The following is a 20,338-nucleotide window of genomic DNA, read 5'->3' as shown; positions in this document are numbered from 1 at the left end:
CATTGCAAGTATATATGAAGATGGCATAAGAACTTCAAAGAAAGCTGCTGATTAGTTGGGAGATGGGTGAAGAGAAAGCAAAAAAGAGGGTTATTCTTATTAAAATGTGATATATACATATTTGAAATACAATCCCTTGGTACAATTATGCACACTATTTAAAAAAAAAGCTGGGCTCTGGTGGCTCATGCTTGTAATCCTAGCTACTCAGGAGGCTGAGATCTGAGGATCATGGTTCAAAGCCAGCCTGGGCAGGAAAAGTCCATGAGACTCTTATCTCCAATAAACCACCAGAAAACCAGAAGTGGTGCTGTGGCTCAAGTGGTAGAGCGCTAGCCTTGAGCTGAAGAGCAGAGGGACAGTGCCCAGGCCCAGAGTTCAAGCCCTATGACTGACAATAAATAAATATATAAATAAAGAAACAAATAAGCCAAGACTGGTGTCTCATGCCTGTAAACCTAGCTACTCAGCAGGCTGAGATCTGAGGATCAGGATTTGAAGCCAGCCTGGGCAGGAATGTGTAAGAGGCTTATCTCCAATTAACCAGCAAAAAGCCAGATATAGCCAGGTGCTGGTGGCACTGTGGCTCAAAACGGGAGAGTGCTCAGCTTGAGCAGGAGAGCTGAGGGACAGCACCCAGGCCCAGAGTTCAAATAATAATAATAATAATAATAATAATAATAATAATAATAATAATAATAATAAAAGTCCGAAGTAGAGGTGTGGTTTAAGTAGATAGAGCTCCAGCCCTGAGTGAAAAAGCTAAGGGACAACACCCAGGCCCTTAGTTCCAGACACTGTACAAACAAAAAAAAAGTTTAAAATCTGATGGATTTTTCGGCCAGAATCCTTAGATCTCAGCCTCCCGAGTAGCTGGGATTACAAGCAGGCATGAGCCACTGGTGTGAGACCCTTTGTGCCTAAGACTTTCCTTTATCTTTGCAGGGCTGGGGATCAAGCCCACACCTTATTCATTGCTAGGTAAGAACCCTACCCAGTCCTGGTTTTGTTTTGCAGTAAGGGCGTTTTGAACTCAGGGCCTTGCACTTGGTAAGCAGGTGCTCTACCACCTGAACCAAGCCCTCACCTCCAGTCCTTGGACTCCAGGCAGGAGTCCCCCTGCCTCTGCCAGCCTTGCACCCCTCCCCAAGCTCTCAGATCCTTCTCTTGAGTTTACCAGGGTGGAGCTGGGTCTGCTGGCGTTGCCCAGAGACATGGGGCAGTGTGCAGTAATAGATTCTATACTGGGAGCTTCCACCATGGCCATCTCTCTCATAGCCTGGATTTGGCACTTTAGCCTCACAGCAATGAGATGCACGATGGGAAACCAGAAAAATGCCGTGCCCCCCAGCCTGCCTTGTCCCCTACCCAGTGGGAGGGTGAACAATCAGCTACAGGCAAGACCAGAAAAGCTCAATACCCTGAGACACCATCCTGCAGCTAGAACCCAGGGCTTGGGTGCTGTCCCTGAGCTTTTTTAATGCTCAAAGCTAGCACTCTACCACTTGAGCCACTTCCAGATATTTGGTGGTTAATTGGAGATGTCTCCCATACTTTCCTGTCCAGGCTGGTTTTTGAACTTTGATCCTCAGAGCTCAGCTTTCGGAGTAGCTAGGATTACAGGTGTGAGCCACCAGTGCCTGGTGAGACAACATCCTTTATCCTGATAAGGACAAAAAGAAACAAAACCCCTCACAGCCAGTTAGGAGCAGAAGTGAACTTTGACCTTCTCCTGATGTTCGCCAGGCCTTCTCTCCCCACTAGGCTCAGAAGGGAATCTGGTGGAGACTCATATTACTTGTTTTCCCAGCAGAACTGGTGGATACTGTGCATAGTGCTTAGTAGACTTTAAGTGGAATTAACTTTTTGTGAGTAGTTTTGACATGCCAACAACTGCTTGTAGAAATTCTGCCTCCAGAGAGCACCTTGGTGACAGGTAGACTTTAAAGCTTTGTGGCAACTACATGCTCTTCCTGTGGGCTCTTCCCAAGAAAGCCTGCACTCAGATGCTGTTGCTGGAGCAAGTTGATTGCTCTGGTCTGAGATTTAGCAAGAGAGGAATTCTGCTGAGTCAAAGTGACAAGACATCTGTACTTCCTGAATCCACCAAGAATGGTCACTCTTTATGAGAAGTTTGGCTAGCAATCATACATCCATTTTTTTCTCTCTCTTACATTACATGCTACATCAACTTGCCATTTCTCTGTTAGGGAATTAACAGGGGAAAAACAAAACAAAAACACCTGCTTCCCAGAGAACTGTTACGAAGCCATAGCAAAGATGTATTCCCCTGGGTTGGAAAGCGCTTGTGAGCCAGGGAGTCACATGGAACAGACCTGCAGTTCTTAGAAAACCCACCAATGCAGCCAGGTACCCATGGCTCACACCTGTAATCCTAGGTACTCAGGAGGCTGAGATCTCAGGATGGCAGTTGGAAGGCGCCCCCAGCAGGAAAATCTATGAGACTCATCTAAAATACGCAGTGGCACTAGGGCTATGTCTAAGGCAGCGGAGCACTAGCCTTTATTATATCTGCCCAGGAGCTTTAAAAGAAACTTATATAAGATCAACTTCAGGGTTAATTAACCAGTTCAAAATGGAAATCCACCATAGTTCAGGGAAAGCACAGCCTGATGTAACCTCTAATGCCTAGATAGCTTTTTTTTTTTTTTTGGGGTGCCAGCACTGGAGCTTTAACTGAGGGTCTGGACTTTGTCCCTTAGCTTTTGCATTCAAGGCTGGTGCTCTACCACTTGAGCCACACTTCCATTTTCAGCTTTTTTTGGTGGCTGGTTGGAGAAAAGTCTCATAGACTTTCCTGCCCAGTCTGGCTTTGAAACCTCAGTCTTCAGATCTCATCCTCTGAGAAGTTAGTGATACCACTGATGTTACCAGTTTAATGAATGCTTTCCCTCTTTCCCTTTGTGGAATGGGGGCTACCGGTGCATGCGCACTTGCTGTCTCCTGTGGAATCCTCAGCACCCCAACAGCAGAGCAGCACCCCAATACCCACTGGACATACTGACACAGAGTCATGGATGCAGCTGGGCCAGAGACATAGAGAGATTTTCCTACTACCACCTCCGATGCCCCAGAGGTGAATGCCATGACCCCCAGTGGGTGCAGATTCCCAGGACAGTGCAGATTCTGCTCTCAGTGGAAGCTTGTTAAATTAAGCTGACACATTGCAATTTTAAAGCCATGGCCTTGGGCTGGGAATGTGCCTTGGTGGTAGAGTAGGAATAAAAGCACGTGGCGAGCCTTTGGATGCACTGGTTGTACCTTTATTATTTTTACCTCGTTCACTAATAGTTCCGTGGTGCAAGGTTACCATACACACAGTTAGATAATGTCTGCATTGCACATCTAAGGCTATACAGCAAAAGAATCAGAATTAGTACAAATACAAGAACTGTATTTACATTCTGTATTATACTCAAGCTCCAAACATCAGATAATATTTACAAAATAAAACATGAAAATGAAAATCCAAAATTAATAATGTACATTGTTGCGAATGTGCTCAACTCCTTCACTGGGGAGAGATCAGTTTGCAAAGTCTTGGTTCAAAAAGGCCACTTATGCGTCATGGACTTAGTCACAGAGCATGAGAATGGAGACAGAGGCTGCGATGTCAACACACAAGTGCTTTCGGGCGGGACGCCTCACTGGAAAGGCTGGTGGATTCCTCAGGTAAACTGATGTCAGAACACTTAGCATGGAAAAAAAAAAGTGGACGGGAAGACATGAGAAGCCACACACCCCGGCCAGCCCACACAGCATGGGTGACCAAACCCAGGGCGCACACATCAAAGGCAAGTGGGCCTCCTCTGAGCTGCATCTCCAGCCCCTGGCTGTGAGCTGTTAGCATGAGTTCTGCATCAACTCTAAATGATTTCCTTTAAGCGATTGGGGAGGGGGAGGGGGAGGGGGAGGGTGGGGGGGGAGGGGCGGCTTTCTTAAAGGTTTTAGAATTGGGTTCAAACATTCAGTTCATAAATGGCCTTTTGAACAGCAGCAGCAAATAACCTCAAGCTGCCGAGCTCTGGCAGGTGTGGTGATCGCTGGCCACGGTGGATGGTGGCAGTGCACACACCAGAGTCCTACCCAGTACATCTTGCATGCCACCTAGAGCAGTCAGCAGCTTTAGTCCTTTCTTCTTAAGGAGCAAATTAACAATCACATTTCAAAAGGGAACCCAAAGGAAAGGTGAAAGACCCACAACACACAAGCAACAACCCCAGTGAAGAGCCCCAGAAGAGCCGAGCAGAGCGCAGTGCCCAGCGGGCGTGCGGACCGAGTCCCGGTAGGGGTGCGAGAGAGAATCCTCTTCCAGTCCATGTGCAATTCATTACAGCTATATAAATATACAAATACCTTACAAAATTAAATATCCCTGTAAATCAGACGAGAAGCAGCAGGCAACAAAGTCCATGCTTTGAGATATGTGCCAGAAGTCATTACATCTTTAGATCCTGAAGACCCTTCCCCCTGGGAGCAGCTGTGTAAAATCTATGCAGGGAGCAGGGGTGAACAATCAGCCATCGTGGTTTCTTGGTTGCTTAGTGGCTTCTTGTTGGGGAAACGCTCTCCTCACATGAACAAGACCCTTGGTTAAGGACCTGCTGTGGAGCCCACTGGAAAGTGGCCACGCAGTGCCAGAGGAAGCCCGCCGGTGCCCCTGACCGGCAGTGCGGGGCTGCCTGGCCCCGCCCAGCCTGGGCCTGAGAGCTGGCTGACTCCCAGGTGGCCCGGGCGCAGGCGCGTCTGGACACTGGAGTGGTGGCAACTGTGAGGCCCTATTCTGGTTTGGTCGGAGAAAGGAGGATGGGAAGTGAAGAGAGGAGGCAGTAATTAGCACTGTTTTTTGTAATTTGCATCATTTTTTTGGCTGTTTGTTCAGAGGAATGTTTTAATGCTTCCCTGAAAGGGTTCCGAACTTTCCTGCCATCGTGGCCGTAGCAAAGGAATCACAGAGCTGCTGTCTCCTCAAATTCTGGAGCAGAAATGGACAGCTGGAAACACCAACACTCCCCCCCCCAAATGGCCTGAGTTCCAGTGTGGAAATGGGCTCCTAGAAAAAGGGGGGTTCCACAAGGGCTGTGTGCACCCACGGGCCGCAGCAGAGGCTGGGATGGTGGAGTTTACCCGCTTCCTCCTCGTCTGCAACAGCTCATGCCAACTTCTGACACTTCAAAAGCAAAGACTTTCCAACCAGTTTTGTGTTAAAAACAAAAAACAAACCCTGAGCGATCAGATCAGCGCATCGCTGGGTTTCACGCTCCCTCAGGCTCCGCCTCCCATCTCGGCCAGGACCTTTCCTCCCACAATTCCTCAGGTTCTATTTCATCTTCATTTCCCTGAAATTAGTTCCAGGCTAGGAAGCTGTCTCTAAGCACAGACAGACCCAGTTGGATGCCAGTATATACCAGGGGGCTTACTGTATTCAGCAGATAACCAAGAGACTCCTAAATACATGACAAATCTCATCTATGCTTAGGAAACAATTAACATTACAGTTAGTGACCTATATTCTAAGGAGAGGAAGTAAGTTTGAAAAGTCCACCTGGGAGTTTCTGTTGATGACTTCGCAGATAAAAAGGCCGATTTCCACCTTTCCTTCTCTAAGCTCTCCTTCTTTCTCACGGCAAGATAAACTTTCACAAGCCAGCCCCGCCATCTCTGGAGGTGGCTGCTGACAGACTGCTCTGCAGATGTGTGCGAGCCCACCACCAGGGGGCCTGAGTGAGCAGATGCTTTTCTGGATGCCTGAGCCATGATGAAAAGCTGGGCAAGCGAGTAAAGAAGGCCCGGAACAGCCCCAAGTCACAGGCAAAGCAACTCAAGTTGCTGAGCCTCCTGTCCCCAATCAGTTCTGCAAAATATTCTGGCATTAAACCAAGAGCGTTATGTTCTAGGATGGTCCCTGGCTTCCAGAAGCCAAGGGAGGCTCTGCCGGGAGTGAGTTCCCTCATTCCTGCTCCAAAGGTAACTCCACACTGCGTGGAGGGAACGTAACCGCAGAGGGAGACAGCAGGACTGGGCAATGTAATTATTTGTCTGCAAGTGTCTTTTGTTTTGCTTGGAGTGGTAGTGGGGGTTGGTCTTAATCCTGGTTGACAAGCATCGTTGGAAATGGCCAATGTTTACACCGAGAGCTAGGTTTCCTTAATCAAAGCAAACTACTAACAGTCACAATTCACAGTCAGCACTGTCATAATTATTGCGTCAATAGTGACGGAGTTTATAACCAGCAAGTGAAAGGCGCCCCCTTGTGGGGTCTGTGTGCATGACATGGTACCAACTCCAAACTACCACCAGCATCAGGAGATGCAAGACTCCTCTTCTGCAGGGCCCCTGCTGCAGGCATTCCTGATGCTGCCCTCACCCACCTCCACACCCTACCCTCTAAACCCCACTGCAGCATCTCCAGCCATCGTTTCCTGACAAGCCGCAAGTAGCCACTGTCCCAGGCCCACAGTAAAGGCTTCTCAGTCTTTCCCTCTAGGAGAATCCAGAACCATGCGCTGAACAAGCCCTAATGTTGACTCTGAATCTAACTGATGCATTCTTGAGCTCACCATAGCTTTCTCCCTGAATACAAATGCAGGGATTAGCAAATGGAAACAGAAGAGGGGAAAAAAGGGAAGCTTTTCCTTTGGGATCTAATAATAAGGCCAGATGTCTCCTTACTTCACTTTCTAAGCCACCCAGGAAAAATTAAACTGGTATTAAAAACAGTCCAAAGAAAAAGGTTATCCTGAAAAACAGACAGAGGTATCCAAAGACAACAGTCCGACAGCAGCAGAGGTCACAATGGAGATCTAGTGTACAAAAGGAAGCCAAAGTACATGAAAAAATAAATTGGAGATCTGCTGGATCCTCTCAGGGTGCATGTGTGTGTGTGTGTGTGTGCGTGTGTGTGTGTATGTGTGTGTGTGTGTGTGTTAGTCTTTTTTTTCCTTTTGTTAGGCCACATGCTACTAACAAGATTCTCAGCATAAGAAAAAGAAGAGTACAGAGCCATGAAGATGGGGCACAGGAGAGCTAGAGAAAGTGTTGAACGACGGGGGAAAAGTAGTTAAGCCACAGGATTACATACAAGAGTAACCGTTAGGAATCACAAGGAAAATGAGAGGTAACACTTTCTTTATCTCTTGAAGGCGAGTGAGGGCTCAGTAGAGTTGCTTAGTATTTCAGTTGGCTTGGGCATCTTCGAGAAAGTTTTGACCTGTGGGACAAAGGAGAATCGAGATGGGAAAATGATGCAGGTGTCTCTCCGCACAAGTATTATTCCCTATGGCATTGCAGGCCCAGGCCTCTAAGCTCCTGAACAAACCAGTGGGCTCAGCTGTGGACTTCCTCATTCTGGGTAATGAGTAATCCTGTTACACAGCCCTTCAAGGATCTGTAGCTGAATGGGGAAGTCCATTGAAGTCCTCACAATCTTTCCTTTCCTCAGTGTTCTGGACCACCTACAGACCTCAGAATTGAAAAACAAAGGCGATTCATGGGTGAAAATATGAACAGAGACTCTTTAGTGACTCAGGACACAAGATTTTTTTTTTTTTTTTTTTTTGGTGATGGTCCTGGGGCTTCAACTCGGGGCCTGAGCACTGGTCCTGAGCATTTTTGCTCAAGGCTATTGCTCTAACACTTTGAGCCACAGTTCCATTTCCAGCTTTTTTAGTAGTAAATTAGAGATAAGAGTCTCACAGATTTTCCTGCCTGGGCTAGCTTCAAACTGCAATCCTCAGATCTCAGCCTCTTGAGTACCTAGGATTATAGAATGAGCCACTAGTGCCCAGCCCACAACAGAAAAGCTGAAGCCTCATTACCACCCTTACAACCTCTAGGACTAAAAGCTAAGAAGAAAAAGGAGACCCAAGAATAGCTTCTTAGTTTCGGGTATGGTGGCAAATGCCCATAATCTCGGAGGAGCAAAAGTTCAGGGCCGGCCTGGGCTACACGACCAAGACCCTGCCTCCAAAAAACTAACAGCTTCTTACCGTATTGTGCCAGCAAGGAGGGGGTTAAAGGCGTATAACCAGTCATTCATGTCTTTGTCATTGAGAGCTTGCAGAAGGACACCCCGGTGCTTGGTACACACAGCAAAGGTGTTAGGTGTCTGAAAGAAACAGGGAGGCAAGGAGGTTACTGCAGAAATGAGCCATGGTCACCTGACCGTCCGCGCCACACAACAGAGTTCACAACTCTGAAGGAAAAGGGGAAGGCGTGTGGTGAAAATCCCAGAACAGCAGGACAGACCTTCACCATGGCCTGCTGGTCCTCGCTATACTCCACTTGCGCCGTGGACAGGTTAATGATGCCACGCTCCACCGGGTCCTTGTCGCTGTTATAGATGAAGACGTAGGGGCGACGGACCACGACGAAATGCTTAGCCCAGTTGCTGGACAGCGGCTCCTTGAAATTCAGGTATCCTTTCTTAGAGACTACTGAGCTAAAAGGACAAGGAGAGAAGTTACTTTCTCACATAAAGACAGTAACCATGACCCTCAAAATATGTCTCTCCTGGTCAAGTTCCCAAATTCAGCAAACAGGCAAATGATCCATTGGGCCTTGATTCTTAGTGGCCAAAGTAATTCAGCAGATCAGCAAGCTGCCGTAGGAACGTGCTATGCCAGGAGAGGATGCTGGAGGTCACAGTGGGGCAGGAGCCAAGCTCCCCCCCTCCCCCCGCCCCGTCAGTGCGCACTGGACAGCAACACACTCACACAGGCTTGTGGTCTGTCCCAGGACAAGGCAGCACTCACCCTGGTCTAATTTCTTCAATATCTGGAACAAGATTGAGAAACTCATTTTTTCCTGCTCGGGCCAAATAAGGTGTCTCCACAGTTGGGACAATCTGAAACTGCTCCATTTCTGGACAGGGGCTAGAGGCCCTGGAGTTGGCTTCTGGGGTCCTTTAAAAGACAGAGGTTAGAGAAAGGTTCAAATGCCAGGCATGGTGGTGCACGCTTATAATCCCAGCACTTACAGCCAGCCTGGCCTACCATAGTGAGACCCCAGTTCAACGATCCCCAGCCCTCATTTCAGTGACATCAGGTGTCTGCACAACCACCTTACCAGGGAGACGCACGCCTCTCTCAGGGCACCAGGGGCTCACATTAGTTTCAGAGAGCTCAGCTGAGAAGACAAGATGCTTTCCCAAAGCTAACACTGGATTCCAGCACGCAGAGGATGCTGGTGCCCACCCAGCCAGTCCCACGCCCTCCTCTAGGAACAAAAACAAACCTGCCCTGCATTAGCCCCAAGGCCAGACCTGGGGCAGTAGTTCTCAACATGTGGTAACCTGACCAAGAGCAGCAGCTCCACCTGGGAAACCAAGACATTCAAGTCCCTAGCTGGACCCAGACCCCCAGAGAGGCTTGGGGTGGGGTTTAGCCATTGTGCTTTACCATGCTTCTTACAGACTCTAGGCACTGCCTTGGGGAAGGCAGGAAGCAAGCAGATGAGGCAGGGCAGACCCGGCTCTACTGCTGACCACGACTCCTCCCAGCCGTTCGTGAGAAAGCAAATCCTCTGCTTTGTTGCTATGTGTGTCTCTACAGAACAGTTTGGCCTCTGATTCCAAGAAACTCATTTTCTCTCTTCTTGAGTTGGTATAGCTAAGATAGTATGTCAGGTTTAGCTAGCTTTTCTTTCCTGTGTGGTTGATAGCACCCAAAATTTAATAAAAAAAAATTTTTTTTCAGTCATGGGGCTTAAACTCTGGGTCTGGGCGCTGTCCCTCAGCTCTTCAGCTCAAGGCGAGTGCTCTACCACTTGAGCCACAGGGCCACTTCCGGTTTTCTGGTTGTTCATTGGACATAAGAGTCTCATGGACTTTACTGCCTGGGCTGGCTTTGAAGTGTGATCCTCAGATCTCAGCTGCCTGAGTAGCTAGGATGACAGGTAGGAACCACCTACTTAATAAAACCCAGCTGAATAAAATTTAATGAGAAAAGGCTCCCATACGTTTCTGAGCGCTGCCTAAGGGGATGGTGCTGCCCTCGCTGAGAACCACAGCAGAGGAGAGCTGACATTTCCCCTCATTCGCAGACTGGTTTCTCTCCCTGAAACCTGGGCACTTACTTCTGATCCACAGAGTTGCTTCTCGAGTCAACCAGAGAGGGGCAGGTGGAGGATGGAGTGAGGGTAGCACTGCTGAAACTGGACACAGACGGGTCCCGTCCGATCGGAGAGACGTCAGACAACTGGAAATAAGAAGGACATAGCCAGTGAGCCTGAGCAGCAGGAAGCTTGCTCTGCCGAGAGGGGCTGACATGAGCCGCACCTCCCTTCTGTGCCTGCTGCAGAAGACCACTAAAGAAAACAAGCCTGGCCGGCGTTGGCGGCTCACGCCTGTCATCCTAGCTACTCAGGAGGCTGAGATCTGAGGATCGCGGTTCAAAGCCCGCCCAGGCAGGAAAGTCCACACGACTTATCTCCAATAAACCACTCAGAAAACCAGAAGTGGCACTGTGTCTCAAGTGGTAGAATGCTCGCCTTGAGCTGAAGAGCTGAGGGACAGCGCCCAGGCCCAGAGTTCAAGCCCCACGACCAACAAAAACAAAACAAAACAAAACAAAAAAACAAGAAAACAAGCCTGCAGACAATATCAGAAGATAAGACAAGTCTTTCATGTTCTGAATCATGACATTTTCAAAAGGGGGGCTGGGGACAGTGTAGCTCAGTGGTAGAATGCTTCCAGGCCCTGGGTTGTGTCCCTGCATAGAAAAGCAGATAAACAGAACCCACACCCCTCGACATTGACAAGGTCGACAAGGCTGCCTTAGGCCTCTGGCATGGAGTCAGTAAGTTCATGCGCATGTGCATTGGGCACTCCCAGCATGCCAGGAGTTGTTCTACAATATGACCAAGAGTCAGGCGCTGGTGGCTCACGCCTGTAATCCTAGCTACTCAGGAGGCTGAGATCTGAGGATTGCAGTTCAAAGCCAGCCCGGGCAGGAGAGACCGTGAGACTCCTATCTCCAATAAACCACCAGAAAACCAGGAGTGGCGCTGTAGCTCAAGTGGTAGAGCGCTCACCTTGAGCTGAAGAGCTGAGGGAAGCGCCCAGGCACCGAGTTCAGGCCCCACGACCAACAACAACAACAACAAAATGACCAAGAACTTCCTCTCGTGGAGAAAGTAGACACTAAATCCCTCCACAAAACGTTTCTTCTCTTTTTCTTTTGGGTAGTTCTGGGGTTTGAACTTAGAACCTTACACTTGCTAGGCAGGTGCTCTGCCACTGGAGCCACTCCACAAACACTCTTTGGGTTATTTCCTGTGACAGGGCTTTATGCCTAGAATGTCATCCTTCTGTGCGTGCTCCCCTGGGTTCTAGGACAGCAGGCGTACACTGCTGAGTTCAGCCATGGGTTGAGATGGAGTCTTGTGAACTATTTTGGTTCAGGTTGGCCTTGAACCATGATCCTCTGATTTCTACTTCCCAAATAGCTAGGATTTCAGGTTTATGCCTTCCTGCCTGGCTCAATAAAACATCAAAAAGAATCAAGCAGTAATAAGTGCTTCAGCAAAAAAGGGAGAGTTAACAGTGGGATGTAGAAAGTTCCAGCGAGCTTCCAGTTTGCCCTGAGTGGTTACGGAGGTCCAGCCCAAAGAGACAAACTTGGAACAAAAAACATGGAAGCAAAAAGGAAGCCAGGCGTGAAAATATCTAGAAGGAAAGGCAGGGTGCCAGTGGCTAATCCCTGTAATCCTAGCTACTAAGGAGGCTGAATCTGAGGACTGAGATTTGAAGCCAGCCCAGACAGACAAATCCAAGAGATTCTTTTGGTGGTGGTGGTGGGGGGCAGTCCTGGGCCTTGAACTCTGGGCCTGGGTTCTGTCCCTAAGCTCCTTTGGGCTGTTTGTTTTCTTTTTGCTTATGTGGTGCTGAGGAATCGAACCCAGGGCCTCATGCATGCAAGGCAAGCACTCTACCACTGAGCCACCTTCCCAGCTGGGTTGGTTTTAAACTGCAATCCTCATGAGTAGCTAGGATAATAGGCATGAGCCTCCAGCACCTGGCTCCAAGAGACTCTTATAATAATTAGCCAGCATAAAAAGCTGGAAGCGGAGGTGTGGTTCAAGAGGTAAAGTGACAGATCAAGCCCATAATATCCATCCTCCCTCCCCATAATGCATATCAGGACAGAGGCTCTTCCAGGAACATTAAGTGTTCAAGTCCCAGACGGAATGAGCTGGCACACGCTGACTAGGACAGAGGAGATGACAAAGCTTTTTCAAGCATCTCACTCTCTGTGGAAGGCACTGAACTATGTGTCACTTAGAGCCTTAGCACTTCCTTGTTTGCTATTACACAATTCATCATTTCCTGCGTATCCTCTAAGGGGGTTCAGAGAAAAAACAATGTCTCCCTTTTGATAATCACCCCAAGAGACACAGAAGTCAGCGTACTCACACTGAACATTCAGAACACAATACAAGGGCAACATGTCATACATCTTTTAAAAAAACATTTTTCTTTTACATATTACATTAAGCTAGTTGGTTGGAGATAAGTCTCATGGATGTGTGTATGTGTGCACAAGCTGGCTTTTAACTGTTCTCCTCAGATCTCAGACTTCTGAGTAGCTGGGATTACTGATTACTGACATGAGCCACCAGAGCCCCACTGTAGCACATACTGAACATAACACTCTAAAGTCGGCAATGCTGGGGACAGTAAATCTGGGCTGCTCCACTGGCTAAAAATGACGGTCTCCAGGTGCTCGCTCACCTTGCAGTCACTGATGCTGCTGTGGACCTGGTTGAATTCTCGGTTGAAGGTGTGGGTGAGAAGCTGCAGGCACTAGAGAAGAGAAAGAAGGGTAAGCTGATAACTTCCATGACTACACAAAGCCCTGGGTGGAAGGCAGGAGGGGAACAAACAGGCTTTAAAAAACCTAGGCTGCTTGGCTCTAGGAGCTCATGCCTATAATCCTAGCTACTAAGGAGGCTGAGATCAGAGGATCATGGTTCAAAACCAGACTGGGCAGCGAGAGTCTCACTCTGTGAGACTCTCTCTCTCTCCTGATGGTTGTGGGGCTTGACCTCAGGCCCTGGTGCTGTCTCCTAGTCTCTTTGTGATCAAGGTAGCACTTTACCACTTGGGCCACAGTGCCCCTTCTGTTTTTTGAGTGGTTAATTGGAGGTAAGAGTCTCATGGGGAATTTTCTGGCTGGCTTTGAACCATGATCGTCAGATCTCAGCCTCCGAGTAGCTACGATTACAAGTGTAAGCCTCTAGCGCCCAGCATTCCCACCTCCCATCCTAGGGCTTGAACTAAGGGCTTTGGCATTGTCCCTGAGCTGTTTGAGCTTTTGCACTCAAAGCTAGTGTTCTACCATTTGAGTCATAGCACCACTTCCAGTTTTCTGGTGGTTAATTGGAGATAAGATCTCACGGACTTTCCTGCCTGGCCTGGCTTTGAACCGAGATTCCCACATCTCAGGCTCCTGAGTAGCTAGGATGACAGGCACTTGGCTTTCCCTGAAAGTCTTATCTCCAATTAATCATCAAGAAGCAGAAATTAGAGTTATGCCTCAAGTGGTAGAGTGCCATTTTTTGAGTGAAAACACTCAGGGACCGCATCCAGGCCCTGAGTTTAACTCTAGGATCAAAACCTAAACAAAACCAAAACATCTTAGGCTGGGACACAGATATTGTCCAAGCTTGAGAAATTAACTATAAACATCAAGGAAAGCTAGTGTATCTATGCAATAAAATTAATGGTTTGATATAAAGAGCCTTGTGTGTGTGTGCCAGTCTTGGGGCTTGAACTCAGGGCCTTGAAATGGTCCACTTCCGGTTAAAAAAAATTTTTTTTTTTGGGTCCAGTCGTGGGGCCTGAACTCTGGGCCTGGACACTGTCCCTTGCTCTTCAGCGCTCTACCACTTGAGCCACAGCGCCACTTCCAGCTTTTTTCTGTTTAGTTATGTGGTGCTAAGGAATCGAATCCAGGGCCTCATGCATGCAAGGCAAGAGTTCTACCACTGAGCCACCTTCCCAGACCCCACTTCTGGTTTTTTGGTGCTTAATTGGAGATAAAAGAGTCTCACAGACTTTCCTTTCTGGGCTGGTTTTGAACTGCGATTTCAGATCTCAGCCTCCTGAGTAGCTAGGATTACAGCATGATCCACTTTGTGTTGGAGCCACAGCTCAGGTGCAGAGCATCAGCCAACAAATGAAAGCAAGTGTCAGATACCAAGTTTGAGACCTGGTCTTAGATGCCCCCCCACTTTTTGTGGTCAGTCCTGGGGCTTGCACTCTGGGCCTGGGCGCTGTCCCTGGGCTCTTCAGCTCAAGGCTAGTACTCTACCACTTGAGCCACAGCACCACTTCTGGTTTTCTGTTGCTTTATTGGAGATAAGAGTCTCATAGACTTTCCTGCTGGGGCTGGCTTTGAACCGTGATCCTCAGAGCTCAGCTTCCTCAGTAGCTAGGATTTACAGGCATGAGCCACCGGCGCTTGGCTCCAACCCATTTTTAAAACTACAAAAATCAATTTGTGGCTGGGGACTAGTAATTGTAGCTAGTCAGGAGGCTGAGATCTGAGGATCACCCAGGTCCTGTGTTCAATTCTCAGTTCCAGCACATAGACCCAGACCTCCTCCCCACCCCCACCTCCCACAGAATTACTGCAAACACCATAGTTAAAAAGTGCTTAAGGGCTAGAAGTTGGCTCAGTGGTAGAGTGCTTGCCTCGCATGCATGAGGCCCTGAGGTCGATTCCTCAGCACCACATAAACAGAAAGAAGCCCGAAGTGGCGCCGTGGCTCAAGTGGTAGAGCACTAGCCTTGAGCTGAATTGCTGAGAGATAGCACCTAAACCCAGAGTTCAGCCCCCATGACCAAGAAAAAAAAGAAGTGCTTAAGAGGGACTGGGAAGGTGGCTCAGTGGTAGAGTGTTTGCCTCACATGCACGAGACCCTGGGTTCGATTCCTCAGCAACCACATAAGCAGAAAAAGCCAGAAGTGGCATTGTGGCTCAAGTGGTAGAGAGTTAGCCTTGAGCTGAAGAGCTGAGGGACAGCGCCCAGGCCCAGAGGTTAGGCCCGACGAGTGCCAGAAAAAAAAAAAAAAAAAAGAAGTCCTTAAGAATGTAAAACATCTCTTTAGTTGCAATTCACTCAGGCAGTAAAAGGCTCATACGTTAGATGGAAAATTTTTTCTAAACCAAGTAGAAGACTATTCTGTTTCTAAAACAAGGAAAACACAAAGTCCTTTGATTTTCCTACTTCCTTTTCAGCCATCTGCCTCACATTTCTACACCTGAGAGTCACCCGCAAGAACCTTTGCTTGTCACCCACAGTTTCAAGCCTATGGGTAGGATTTGAGTGTCATTTTCTTTTCTTTTATCATTTTTTTTCTATTGTGGTTAAATAATGAATGTTATTTTCTGTTATGCGCAAGTATAGGCCTTGGACCCAGTGGCTCTCAAAAAAAAAGGACTGACAATAGATGAGTAAGAGAACGGCTCCGGGCCTCGGGCGGGCTGCTCAGCCAGCAGGAAGGATGCCCACCTTGGTAGCCAGCTCCTTCTCGCGGTCCACCAGGCTTTCGATGTCTGCTGAGTCGTAGCCGCTGCTCTCGCTGGGGGTGACAGCGCTTTCGAAGGTGGTGGTTGAGATCTGAGAGGAGATGCTGGTGGAGGTGCTGAGGGTCCCACTGCTGAGGCTAGGGGACAGCGAGTCGCTCAGGGACTTGGGGATACTGTCACCAAGTCTGTCACGCAGCAGCAGGAAGTGGCGGGTTTTTTCCACCTGAGAAGACCAACACCACTACCTCAGCAAACAAATTTCAAATAGACTTTAATAAGTCTAATACTACGCTTGCATCATCTCAGAAAACTGAGAAGCCATGGTGACACAGATTAGGCGGGGAAGGCCTGTGAGCATCTTGCTCCAGCACCCTTGCCCTGGGCCCCTCCTGCCCCTTGTACCTCATGCAGCAGCTCCAGCTTCTCCAGCTCCCACTGGTGTTCCAGGATGAGGCTGTCTCCACGAGGCCTCCAGCCTGCTAAGTTCTCTTCTCCCCGCACGTATGCCACTGAAGTATCCAAGACTTTTCGCCTCCTTCTCTGCATACCTATGACAAGAAGGAACATTTTTTTTTTCTTTTGGTCGGTCATGGGGCTTCAACTCAAGGCCTGGGTGCTGTCCCTGAGCATTTCAGCTCAAAGCTACAGCTCTACTACTTGAGCCACAGCGCCACTTCCGGTTTTCTGGTGGTTCATTGGAGATAAGAGTCTCATGGACTTTCCTGCCCAGGCTGGCTTTGAACCGTGATCCTCAGATCGCAGTCTCCTGAGTAGCTAGGATTACAGGCATGAGCCACCAATGCCTTGCAAGAAGGAACTTTTTTTTTTTTTTGCCAGTCATGGGGTCTGAACTCTGGGCCTGGGTGCTGTCCCTCAGCTCTTCAGCTCAAGGTGAGCACTCTACCACTTGAGCCACAGCATCACTTCTGGTTTTCTGAGTGGTTTATTATTGGAGATGAGAGTCTCATGGAGTTTCCTGCCCGGGCTGGCTTTGAACTGAGATCCTCAGGTCTCAGCCTCCTGAGTAGCTACAATTACAGGTGTGAGCCACTGGTACCCGGCCTCAAATTTCTTATAAAATTTCATATCCCACATTTTATTTGGTAAAACTTTAATAATCACCTTATTTGAAATTAAACAATGTTGTACCTTACCATCACCACCACAAAACAGGTTTGCCAGTAAAAACAGTTTCTAAAATAGTTTTCTTTGGTAAGAAAAATACCACTGGGTACCAGTGGCTCACACCTGTAATCTTAACTACTTAGGAGGCTGAAATCTGAAGATCTAGGGTCAAAGCCAGCTCAATCAAGAAAGTCTGTGAGATTTTTTTCTTTGTCTGTCATGGGGCTTGAACTCTAGGCCTGAGCGCTGTCCCTCAGTTCTTCAGCTCAAGGCTAGCGCTCTACCACTTGAGCCACAGCACCACTTTCAGTCTGTGAGATTTCTGTCTCCAATAAACCACTCAAAAAAGTTGGAAGTGGTGCTTTGGCTCAAGTGGTAGAGTGCTTGCCTTGAGCAAAAGCCAATTAACAGGTTCAGAGTTCAAAAAAAAAAAAAAAGAAAGAAAGAAAAGAAAAAGAAAATATCTATCCTACATGGGCACACTACAGTTTTGGATTTTTTCAGTATCTATGAAGCACGTGCTGTAATAATATCACCTCCTCTATTCTTAACAGCTTACCTGGACTACCTGTATCTGCCATCTTGCATAAGCTGAGTTCATAAATTCCAGTGACCCGATTACTGTTTGAAAATAAAATGGAACAACTGCTTAATTTCCTTATAGCAGAAAAGCAGGAACAGTTCCCTCTGGCTCCTCTGCAGGGGCTGCAACGCACTCTCAGCTATCATGGCCGGCATTTCCTTTTTCCTACTCCAAAGTTGTAGTTTGTCTTTTCTTAATCTTTGGACTACTACTATTTCAACAGAATGAATAAAATAGGATGATGAATAGAAAAATTTAAGTACAGATGTATAAACTAAAAATTCTTTTCTTACCAAAGGACAGAGGGGATAAGGGAAAAGACTGACCGGAGCAAACTGATACACAGTAAGCCGCGGGGACGGCGATAAGGAAGGGAGCGGCTCTTCCACTGGGTCACAGTAACAGAAAATACTTGTTTTATCATTATTCATTTTTTCCATACTATTCTTGTTGACATATTCATGTAATGTCTTTTTTTTTTTTTTTGGTCGGTAGTGGGGCTTGAACTCTGGGCCTGAGCACTGTCCCTCAGCTCTTCAGCTCAAGGCTAGAGCTCTACCTCTTGAGCTACAGCACCACTTTGGTTTTCTGGTGGATTATTGGAGATAAGAGTTTCATGGACTTTCTTGCCCAGGCTGGCTTTGAACCGTGATCCTCAGATCTCAGCCTCCTGAGTAGCTAGGATTACAGGCGTGAGCCACCAGTGCCCGGCTTTCATGTAATGTCTTAAATGGGCATAATGCATCTTAAGAACAAAACTCCAATGGTAATCTATAATAAATATTAAGGGCATCAATTGGTCCTTGCAAAACTGTTTCCAGAAGTGTTCATTATGTAACATTCCTCCTGCCTTCACTAACTCATCCATCTATCCATCAATATTTTATTAAATGCCAGCATGTGAGTCACTCCATTTCCCACATGGTTTAAGAGCAGCAAGCTGATTCTGTTGTAATGGGCAAAGAAACTGGAAGCTAAACTTACGAGTCTGGTGACTTTGAGTAGCCACTGCCAAAGAGGCTGCGCAGAGAGCGTGGTGGTGAGATCTTGGCATCTCGGGAATAGAAGACCATGCACACATCCTTGGTGATGACAGCTGGCTGGATGCAATGATCCAGCTGAAAGAAGGTAAGAGTGCAGCTGAGTAAATGCAGACATAGTACTGGGGCTGTAGGCTTGCCACAGTGAATTTGGAAAGCTAGTCTCAGATGTGAGATAGGAGGGTTTCCCTTCTACCAATTATGTCAATCGCTATTCAACAAACAATAAATGCAAGGTCAGTTAGTGCATGTGATAGATCACTTATTTTCCTCTAAGATTAAATGCTATTTAAACCCTATTAACCCTTTTTAATAGGCACAAAGCTAATGCAACAACATAGACGCAGTAAGTGGCAGAACAAGGAATTGAACTTAAGGCAGGCCAACACCAGGGTCTGTGCTGTGAAAGCACTACCAAGCTCCATCACAACCATGCAAATGGGTAATTTTCTTAAACTCCTGTATTTTTCCAGGAATGGTGACTGGGTCAGGTGCTGGCAGCTAGATCCTAGCTACTCAGGAGGCTGAGATTTGAGGATCAGTTAGAAGTTCAGTCCTGGCAGGAAAATCGGTAAGATTCTTAACTCCAATAAACTACTTAGAAAAAGTCAGAAGTGGGGCTGGGAAGATGGCTCAGTGGTAGAGCGCTTGCCTTGCATGCATGAGGCCCTGGGTTCCATTCCTCAGCACCACATAAGCAAAAAGAAAAAAAAAGCCAGAAGTGGTGCTGTGGCTCAAGTGTTAGCTTTGAGCTGAAGAGCTGAGGGACAGCGCCCAGGCCCAGAGTTCAGGCTCCACGACTGGACCCAAAAAAAAGAAAAAGTCAGAAGTGGCTCTGTGGCTCAAGCAATAGAGTGCTAGCCTCAAGCAAAAGAAGCTCAGGGGGCTGGGAAGGTGGCTCAGTGGTAGAGTGCTTGCCTCGCATGCATGAGGCCCTGGGCTCGATTCTTCAGCACCACATAAGCAGAAAAAACCGAAAGTGGTGCTGTGACTCATATGGTAGAGCGCTAGCCTTGAGCTGAAGAGCTGAGGGACAATGCCCAGGTCCAGAGTTTAAGCCCCACGACAGGCAAAAAAAAAAAAAAAAAAGGAAAAGAAGCTCAGTGACAGCTCCCAATCCCCGAGTTCAAGCCCCAGGATTGACCAAAAAAAAAAAAAAAGGATCATTTGACTGATAGTTTAGGAATAGAATCTAATACAATCAGAACATCCAGAAAATATAATCATGTAAGTCATTTAAGGATGTAAGAAAGAAAGGAAAAGAAAACTAGTCCACTTTTCACTGTTTCGTCCATAACTTGGCTGCTGCTCAAGGCTGGTTGTTCTCAGTCCTTGAAGTGCTGAGTTTCCTCACCTCTAGATAGGCCGACAAGGTCATGTAGATCTTTTCTCCATAGGGCGTCACTCGGTTCAGAAGAAGGGAGTTATGCAGGGAGCTGTCCCATACTGCCTCAAAACGATAGAAGGTCCTGAAGTCAGGAAGACAAGAAAGAGTTAGTCATTCAGGGCTGGGAATGTAGCTTAGTGGTAGAGTGCTTGCCTAGCATGCATAAAGCCCTGGGTTCCATTCCTCAGTACCACATACACAGAAAAAGCCAGAAGTGGCACTGTGGCTCAAGCGGTAGAGTGCTAGCTTTGAGCACAGAGAATCTGGTCAGGGACAGTGCCTAGGCCCTGAGTTCAAGCCCCAGGACTGGCAAAAGAAAAAAAGAAAAAAGAAAAAAAAAGAAGCTGGCATTCCCTTACTCCATGCATTGCTGCTCTCAGGGATCTAGAGCCTCCCAGGCCAACACCAACGTTCTACCCGCCACAGCGTAACGCCAGAAGAGCCTCAGCTCCCAGGGGAAAGCCGAGGCTCCATCCACTCGCCACACTCATCACCCAGGGGCATTCACTGGCTGCGGTCTTTTTTCCTTTTTCTTTTTAAACAAGCCTCTATGAACATTAAGAGTGAGAAGAACAAGTGTGGACACCATCTAAAGGAAAGGGAAAGACCAGGTAAGCTGCGATGTCTTGTCAATTACGAGTGCCAGAAA

At 47.7% G+C, this 20,338-nt stretch overlaps 1 protein-coding gene across 12 annotated transcripts in view; it reads right to left on the bottom strand.

Annotated features, from left to right (window-relative positions):
- Positions 1 to 3,262: 3,262 nt before the first annotated feature.
- The window catches only part of Kif1b (kinesin family member 1B), a 153,607-nt gene continuing 136,531 nt past the window's right edge, over positions 3,263 to 20,338 (bottom strand). For all 12 annotated transcript variants that reach the window (XM_070037319.1, XM_070037329.1, XM_070037324.1 and 9 more), the window contains 11 exons: positions 19,657 to 19,771; positions 18,247 to 18,380; positions 17,239 to 17,300; positions 15,957 to 16,102; positions 15,538 to 15,777; positions 12,752 to 12,823; positions 10,096 to 10,217; positions 8,775 to 8,924; positions 8,269 to 8,461; positions 8,010 to 8,128; positions 3,263 to 7,231 (listed from right to left, as the gene is read on the bottom strand). In XM_070037319.1, the coding sequence (XP_069893420.1) occupies positions 7,189 to 7,231; positions 8,010 to 8,128; positions 8,269 to 8,461; positions 8,775 to 8,924; positions 10,096 to 10,217; positions 12,752 to 12,823; positions 15,538 to 15,777; positions 15,957 to 16,102; positions 17,239 to 17,300; positions 18,247 to 18,380; positions 19,657 to 19,771 (1,396 nt within the window). In that variant the 3' untranslated portion in view covers positions 3,263 to 7,188. The remainder of the gene's footprint in view (positions 7,232 to 8,009; positions 8,129 to 8,268; positions 8,462 to 8,774; positions 8,925 to 10,095; positions 10,218 to 12,751; positions 12,824 to 15,537; positions 15,778 to 15,956; positions 16,103 to 17,238; positions 17,301 to 18,246; positions 18,381 to 19,656; positions 19,772 to 20,338) is intronic.

Source organism: Dipodomys merriami, unplaced genomic scaffold (assembly GCF_024711535.1).
Source record: "Dipodomys merriami isolate MVZ:Mamm:240054 unplaced genomic scaffold, mDipMer1.0.p SCAF_28, whole genome shotgun sequence".
Lineage (NCBI taxonomy): Eukaryota > Metazoa > Chordata > Mammalia > Rodentia > Heteromyidae > Dipodomys > Dipodomys merriami.
Note: the sequence above shows the minus strand (reverse complement) of the source record. Positions and strands in the feature narration are given on the sequence as shown.